The sequence below is a fragment of the Oncorhynchus gorbuscha genome, linkage group LG02 (assembly GCF_021184085.1).
Source record: "Oncorhynchus gorbuscha isolate QuinsamMale2020 ecotype Even-year linkage group LG02, OgorEven_v1.0, whole genome shotgun sequence".
Classification (NCBI taxonomy): domain Eukaryota; kingdom Metazoa; phylum Chordata; class Actinopteri; order Salmoniformes; family Salmonidae; genus Oncorhynchus; species Oncorhynchus gorbuscha.
Window position 1 is genome coordinate 20,799,215 of NC_060174.1, and position 8,146 is coordinate 20,807,360.

Below are 8,146 nucleotides of genomic sequence, written 5' to 3' on the forward strand. Positions count from 1 at the left end.
GCTAACATTTACGATAGCAAATTTAAATTTACAAAAAAAAAGACGTTTTCTTCTTTTGAGCTTCTAGTCATGAAATCTATGCAGCCTACTCAATCACTTTTTATAGCTACTGTTTACAGGCCTCCTGGGCCATATACAGCATTCCTCATTGAGTTCCCTGAATTCCTATCGGACCTTGTAGTCATAGCAGATAATATTCTTTGGTGACTTTAATATTCACATGGAAAAGACCACAGACTCACTCCAAAAGGCTTTCGGAGCCATCATCAGTGGGTTTTGTCCAACATATCTCTGGACACACTCACTGTCACAGTCATACTCTGGACCAAGTTTTGTCCCATGGAATAAATGTTGTGGATCTTAATGTTTTTCCTCATAATCCTGGACTATCGGACCACCATTTTTATTACGTTTGCAATTGCAACAAATAATCTGCTCAGACCCCAACCAAGGAACATCAAACGGCGTGTTATAAATTCAAAGACAACACAAAGATTCCTTGATGTCCTTCCAGATTCCCTCTGTCTACCCAAGGACGCCAGACGACAAAAATCAGTTAACCACCTAACTGAGGAACTCAATTTAACCTTGCGCAATACCCTAGATGCAGTTCAAATCAAATCAAATCAAATTTATTTATATAGCCCTTCGTACAACAGCTGATATCTCAAAGTGCTGTACAGAAACCCAGCTTAAAACCCCAAACAGCAAGCAATGCAGGTGTAGAAGCACGGTGGCTAGGAAAAACTCCATAGAAAGGCCAAAACCTAGCAAGAAACCTAGAGAGGAACCAGGCTATGTGGGGTGCCCAGTCCTCTTCTGGCTGTGCCGGGTGGAGATTATAACAGAACATGGCCAAGATGTTCAAATGTTCATAAATGACCAGCATGGTCCAATAATAGTAAGGCAGAACAGTTGAAACTGGAGCAGCAGCATGGCCAGGTGGACTGGGGACAGCAAGGAGTCATCATGTCAGGTAGTCCTGGGGCATGGTCCTAGGGCTCAGGTCCTCCGAGAGAGAGAAAGAAAGCGAGAAGGAGAGAATTAGAGAACACACACTTAGACACACAGGACACCGAATAGGACAGGAGAGGTACTCCAGATATAACAAACTGACCCTAGCCCCCTGACACATAAACTACTGCAGCATAAATACTGGAGGCTGAGACAGGAGGGGTCAGGAGACACTGTGGCCCCATCCGAGGACACCCCCCGGACAGGGCCAAACAGGAAGGATATAACCCCACCCACTTTGCCAAAGCACAGCCCCCACACCACTAGAGGGATATCTTCAACCACCAACTTACCATCCTGAGACAAGGCTGAGTATAGCCCACAAAGATCTCCGCACCCCTAAAAACTAAAAACATTTCTCATGAGAAACTAGCTCCTGGTGCACAGAAAATACCCGAGCTCTGAAGCAAGCTTCCAGAAAATTGGAACGGAAATGGCGCCACACCAAACTGGAAGTCTTCTGACTAGCTTGGAAAGACTGTACCGTGCAGTACCGAAGAGCCCTTACTGCTGCTCTATTTTTCTAACTTCATTGAGGAAAATAAGAACAATCCGAAATTCCTTTTTGATACTGTCGCAAAGCTAACTAAAAAGCAGCATTCCCCAAGAGAGGATGGCTTTCACTTTAGCAGTGATAAATTCATGAACTTCTTTGAGGAAAAGATCATGATTATTAGAAAGCAAATTACGGACTCCTCTTTAAATCTGCATATTCCTTCAAAGCTCAGTTGTCCTGAGTCTGCACAACTCTGCCAGGACCTAGGATCAAGAGAGACTCAAGTGTTTTAGTACTATATCTCTTGACATTACATTTACATTTACATATAAGTCATTTAGCAGACGCTCTTATCCAGAGCGACTTACAAATTGGTGCATTCACCTTATGACATCCAGTGGAACAGCCACTTTACAATAGTGCATCTAAATATTTTTAAGGGGGGGGGGGGTGAGAAGGATTACTTTATCCTATCCTAGGTATTCCTTAAAGAGGTGACACAATGATGAAAATAATCATGGCCTCTAAACCTTCAAGCTGCATACTGGACCCTATTCCAGCTAAACTACTGAAAGAGCTGCTTCCTGTGCTTGGCCCTCCTATGTTGAACATAATAAACGGCTCTCTATCCACCTGATGTATACCAAACTCACTAAAAGTGGTAGTAATAAAGCCTCTCTTGAAAAAGCCAAACCTTGACCCAGAAAATATAAAAAACTATCAGCCTGTATCGAATCTTCCATTCCTCTAGGAACTTTTAGAAAAGGCTGTTGCGCAGCAACTCACTGCCTTTCTGAAGACAAACAATGTATACAAAATGCTTCAGTCTGGTTTTAGACCCCATCATAGCACTGAGACTGCACTTGTGAAGGTGGTAAATGACCTTTTAATGACATCAGACCGAGGCTCTGCATCTGTCCTCGTGCTCCTAGACCTTAGTGCTGCTTTTGATACCATCGATCACCACATTCTTTAGGAGAGATTGGAAACCCAAATTGGTCTACATGGACAAGTTCTGGCCTGGTTTAGATCTTATCTGTTGGAAAGATATCAGTTTGTCTCTGTGAGTGGTTTGTCCTCTGACAAATCAACTGTAAATTTCAGTGTTCCTCAAGGTTACGTTTTAGGACCACTATTGTTTTCACTATATATTTTACCTCTTGGGGATGTCATTCGAAAACATAATGTTAACTTTCACTGCTATGCGGATGACACACAGCTGTACATTTCAATGAAACATGGTGAAGCCCCAAAATTGCCCTCGCTAGAAGCATGTGTTTCAGACATAAGGAAGTGGATGGCTGCAAACTTTCTACTTTTTAAACTCGGACAAAACAACAGTTCTAGGTCCCAAGAAACAAAGAGCTCTTCTGTTGACTCTGACAGTTCATCTTAATGGTTGTACAGTCGTCTCAAATAAAACTGTGAAGGACCTCGGCATTACTCTGGACCCTGATCTCTCTTTTGAAGAACATATCAAGACCATTTCAAGGACAGCTTTTTTCCATCACGTAACATTGCAAAAATCAGAAACTTTATGTCCAAAGACTATGCAGAAAAATTAATCCATGCTTTTGTCACCCGGATAAAGCACTAAATAAACTTCAGTTTAGTGCTAAATACGGCTGATAGAATCCTGACTAGAACCCAAAAATTAGATCATATTACTTACCTACACGTACGCTACGGTCACAAGACGTAGGCCTCCTAAATGTCCCTAAAATTTCTAAGCAAACGGCTGGAGGCAGGGCTTTCTCCTATAGAGCTCCATTTTTATGGAACGGTCTGCCTACCCATGCCAGAGACGCAAACCCGGTCTCAACCTTTAAGTCTTTACTGAAGACTCATCTCTTCAGTGGGTCATATGATTGAGTGTAGTCTGGCCCAGGAGTGGGAAGGTGAACGGAAAGGCTCTGGAGCAACGAACCGCCCTTGCTGTCTCTGCCTGGCCGGTTCCCCTCTTTCCACTGGGATTCTCTGCCTCTAACCCTATTACTCTAACCCTATTATTGGGGTGGCAGGTTAGCCTAGTGGTTAGAGCGTTGGACTAGTAACCGAAAGGTTGCAAGTTCGAATCCCCGAGCTGACAAGGTACAAATCTGTCGTTCTGCCCCTGAACAGGCAGTTAACCCACTGTTCCTAGGCCGTCATTGAAAATAAGAATTTTAGTAAAATAAAGGTAAAATAAAAATATAAAAATTACAGGGGCTGAGTCACTGGCTTACTGGGGCTCTCTCATACCGTCCCTGGGAGGGGTGCGCCATCTGAGTGGATTGAGTCACTGATGTGATCATCCTGTCTGGGTTGGCGCCCCCTCCTTGGTTGTGCCGTGGCGGAGATCTTTGTGGGCTATACTCAGCCTTGTCTCAGGATGGTAAGTTGGTGGTTGAAGATATCCCTCTAGTGGTGTGGGGGCTGTGCTTTGGCAAAGTGGGTGGGGTTATATCCTTCCTGTTTGGCCCTGTCCAGGGGTGTCCTCGGATGGGGCCACAGTGTCTCCTGACCCCTCCTGTCTCAGCCTCCAGTATTTATGCTGCAGTAGTTTGTTATATCTGGAGTACTTCTCCTGTCCTATTCGGTGTCCTGTATGAATTTAAGTGTGCTCTCTCTAATTCTCTCTTTCTCTCTTTCTTTCTCTCTCTCGGAGGACCTGAGCCCTAGGAACATGCCTCAGGACTACCTGACATGATGACTCCTTGCTGTCCCCAGTCCACCTGGCCGTGCTGCTGCTTCAGTGTCAACTGTTCTGCCTTATTATTATTGGACCATGCTGGTCATTTATGAACATTTGAACATCTTGGCCATGTTCTGTTATAATCTCCACCCGGCACAGCCAGAAGAGGACTGGCCACCCCACATAGCCTGGTTCCTCTCTAGGTTTCTTCCTAGGTTTTGGCCTTTCTAGGGAGTTTTTCCTAGCCACCGTGCTTCTACACCTGCATTGCTTGCTGTTTTGGGTTTTAGGCTGGGTTTCTGTACAGCACTTTGAGATATCAGCTGATGTACGAAGGGCTATATAAATAAATTTTATTTGATTTGAATCCCCCCAAAATTCCACTGCTTTTCAGCCCTGCCACAAAAGGACCAGCTGACATCATGTCAGGGATTCTCTCATTAACACAGGTGTGAGTGTTGACGAGGACAAGGCTGGAGATCACTCTGTCATGCTGATTGAGTACGAATAACAGACTGGAAGCTTCAAAAGGAGGGTGGTGCTTGGAATCATTGTTCTTCCACTGTCAACCATGGTTACCTGCAAGGAAACACTTGCCGTCATCATTGCTTTGCACAAAAAAGAGCTTTACAGACATGGATATTGCTGCCATTAAGATTGCACCTAAATCAGCCATTTATCGGATCATCAAGAACTTCAAGGAGAGCGGTTCAATTGTTGTGAAGAAGGCTTTAGGGTGCCCAAGAAAGTCCAGCAAGTGCCACGACCGTCTCCTAAAGTTGATTCAGTTGCGGGATCGGTGCACCACCAGTACAGAGCTTGCTCAGGAATGGCAGTAGGCAGGTGTGAGTGCATCTGCACGCACAGTGAGGAAAATCATTTTGTAGGATGGCCTGGTGTCAAGAAGTGCAGAAAAGAAGCCACTTCTCTACAGGAAAAACATCAGGGACAGACTGATATTCTGCAAAAGACTTCTTAGGACTGGGGTAACGTCATTTTCTTTGATGAATCCCCTTTCCGATTGTTTGGGGCATCCGGAAAAAGGCTTGTCCAGAGAAGACGAGGTGAGCGCTACCATCAGTCCTGTGCCATGTCAACAGTAAAGCATCCTGAGACCATTCATGTGTGGGGTTGCTTCTCAGCCAAGGAAGTGGGCTCACTCATAATTTTGCCAAAGAACACAGCCATGAATAAAGAATGGTACCAACACATCCTCTGAGAGCAACCATCCAGGAACAGTTTGGTGACGAACAATGCCTTTTCCAGAATGATGGAGCACCATGCCATAAGAAAAAGGTGATAACTAAGTGGCTTGGGGAACAAAACATTGATATTTTGGGTCCATGGCCAGAAAGCTCCCCAGACCTTAATCCCATTGAGAACTTGTGGTCAATCCTCAAGAGGCGGGTGGACACACAAACCCCACAAATTCTGACAAACTCCAAGCATTGATTAAGCAAGAATGCACTGCTATCAGTCAGGATGTGGCCCAGACGTTAATTGACAGCATGCCAGGGTGGATTGCAGAGGTCTTGAAAAAGGATCAACACTGCAAATATTTACTTTTTGCATCAACTTCTTGTAATTGTCATTAAAAGCCTTTGACACTTATGAAATGCCTGTAATTATGCTTCATTATTCCATAGTAACATCTGACAAAAATATCTAAAGACACTGAGGCAGCAGACTTTGTGACACAAATATTCATTTTCATTCTCATTTTTTTTTGCCACGACTGTACACATTAATTCCTACTCCTGGATTAATCTAAACCCTGTCTGTGAACAGGCCCTTGAACTGGCTAGGAAACTGAAAACTACATCTCCCATGTTGGAATCACAATTACAGGAAGTCACGTGATCGAATTATCTTGTTTGAAGGGCAACTTGTCGAAGTGGTTGCAAGAGCTACACGTGTAGTTAGGTAGCTACAGTTTAATTTCTTAAAGTTTTAATATTAGCTATCACAATTAGTTATGGACGGATTTGGTTCCGACTTTTCATCAGGTGCTGGGTCCGGTAAAATGGACACCGGGACAATCATGGAGCAAGTGAAGGTCCAGATTGCGGTGGCTAATGCGCAAGAGCTCTTGCAGGTAATTTGCTATACTAGGTAACTAGACACCGGACAGCTAGTTGACTGGTTAACTAATTGTTGCGTAGCAAGTTGAAAAAGCTGATGTGAAAGCAATAAGTTACTACCACCTTACAACTAGTTAGTAAGCTACGAATACAATAGGCCTTATAGCTACAAGCTTGCTAACGTTAGTTAGCTAACTAGCTACCTTAGCCTGTCGAATGAATGAATGAATGCTCGCTGTTTGTTAGCAAGCCATGTAAATATTTTATTACATGCATATAGTTAACTACAAACGGCATATTTGGTCTGTAGGCCAGGCCTACTCTCAATGTAACGTTAGATTAAATTGCCTGTCAGGTCGTGGAGCCTGAGGCTGAGGTGAGTGATGATGGGTTAAATCTTATCTTTCTCCTTTGTTGTAGAGGATGACAGACAAATGCTTCAAGAAATGCATAGGCAAACCAGGAGGCACGTTGGATAACTCTGAACAGGTATGCCAGTATTTGTTTGCAGATTATTATGACAGGATATGGATGTGAAGTGGTTGATTTGTGACCCCTAATTTGAGTCAGTGACTTGTCATTTGAGACATGTTTTTGAGGTATGTTAGACATCATAAAATGCAAATATTATGCAGTGGTAATGCTGACTGATATTTTTGTTTATTGCAGAAATGCATCGCTATGTGCATGGATCGATATATGGATGCATGGAATACTGTGTCCCGTGCCTACAATTCCAGACTACAGAGGGAAAGGGCTCGTATATGAACATGATCCTACTCTGTCAGCCACACCTTAGCAAAGCCCAAACATATGGCAGGGAAGGTGTTAACGGTAGTGGCTGAGGCTGGCACGATGCCACACCAACTTCTGTGACAACACCTCACATACAGGTTTGGTTTGCCGACCTTGTGAACAGCAGCCATACTTGTGGACATTCTCCTTTCACTAAAGGATAGTTTAACAAATGGATATCTTCTATAATGTTTATTTTTATTACAAGACTCCTTAATTAATTTTCATGAAAAAAGATTTTCTGCAATTACGTCACTTTTCAATCACTCTAAACTAGTCTACTCTCTGTAACCGTCCCCTTAAATTCAGTGCCAGGTACCCATTCTTCAGTTTGTCACAGGCTATGGATATGTGTTTGTGTGGGTGAAACAGTTCCCTGAAGAGGTTAGGTAAGGTTTATTTTACCACCACTTTCATCTGTAAACCTAGTTTCTCTCATGGGGAAGAATTGAGGAACAAGTTTTTGTTTTCATAACTGTGAACCCGGCCAAGCTAAAGAATCCTATATCAGAATACGTGTTGAGAACAAAACAGTATTGTCAAGACTTTCGTTCCAGTTGTCACTCTATCTGCCCACCACAGTAGTGGGTCTGTTTTAACAAGGTCTGCTGTGGTGCAGACTTTGTGTTGAACCCAGCTGGCTTTGTGTGCTTGGTTTGTCAGATTTCTGGGAACAGCTCCACTTCATTCAGCCCTTTGACTTGTGTAGAGAAGTAAAAAGAAATGGCCTGTGAATCCTGATCGGTGGGTGCTGCTCAGAGGACTGAGGTGTTTGTGAGTGACTGGAATGGCCTTTTTCACTTGTCAGAAATGAATAAATCCAGATTAAATTTTGTCAAATTGCTGTTTTTGTCCTTTGAAAATGAATAAATGTTCTGTTGCTTGAGGAACCAGAGTGGCTATCATTTTTCATGTAGTGCCTGAACAGCTTCTAGAAGCTATGTAGATTTAGCCACGTAAAGATGCTTTCATGCAAAACTTCCTGACAAGAATCTGCTATAGCTGTGCACATAATTGTCACACATTTTAGTTTTGGTTGGTCTATTGAACTTGCATCAAAATGGTGATTGGCTAAATAAGACAAAT

General features: G+C 43.2%; 1 protein-coding gene across 1 annotated transcript; it reads left to right on the forward strand.

The window, feature by feature from the left end:
* The first annotated feature begins 6,032 nt into the window (after nucleotides 1-6,032).
* On the forward strand, nucleotides 6,033-7,950 carry LOC123999006 (mitochondrial import inner membrane translocase subunit Tim13). Its single transcript, XM_046304317.1, has 3 exons — nucleotides 6,033-6,279; nucleotides 6,686-6,754; nucleotides 6,935-7,950. The coding sequence occupies exons 1-3, from the start codon at nucleotides 6,160-6,162 to the stop codon at nucleotides 7,031-7,033; spliced, it is 288 nt and encodes a 95-aa protein (XP_046160273.1). The 5' UTR covers nucleotides 6,033-6,159; the 3' UTR covers nucleotides 7,034-7,950.
* Nucleotides 7,951-8,146: the final 196 nt, after the last annotated feature.

What these genes read in the sequence shown, in the direction of transcription:
- LOC123999006 (XM_046304317.1), top strand. Translation starts at nt 6,160, where the DNA reads ATGGACGGATTTGGTTCCGACTTTTCATCAGGTGCTGGGTCCGGTAAA. An exon ending in ATGCGCAAGAGCTCTTGCAG is followed by an intron (nt 6,280 to 6,685) that starts GTAATTTGCTAT and finishes CCTTTGTTGTAG; the next exon opens with AGGATGACAGACAAATGCTT. An exon ending in CGTTGGATAACTCTGAACAG is followed by an intron (nt 6,755 to 6,934) that starts GTATGCCAGTAT and finishes TGTTTATTGCAG; the next exon opens with AAATGCATCGCTATGTGCAT.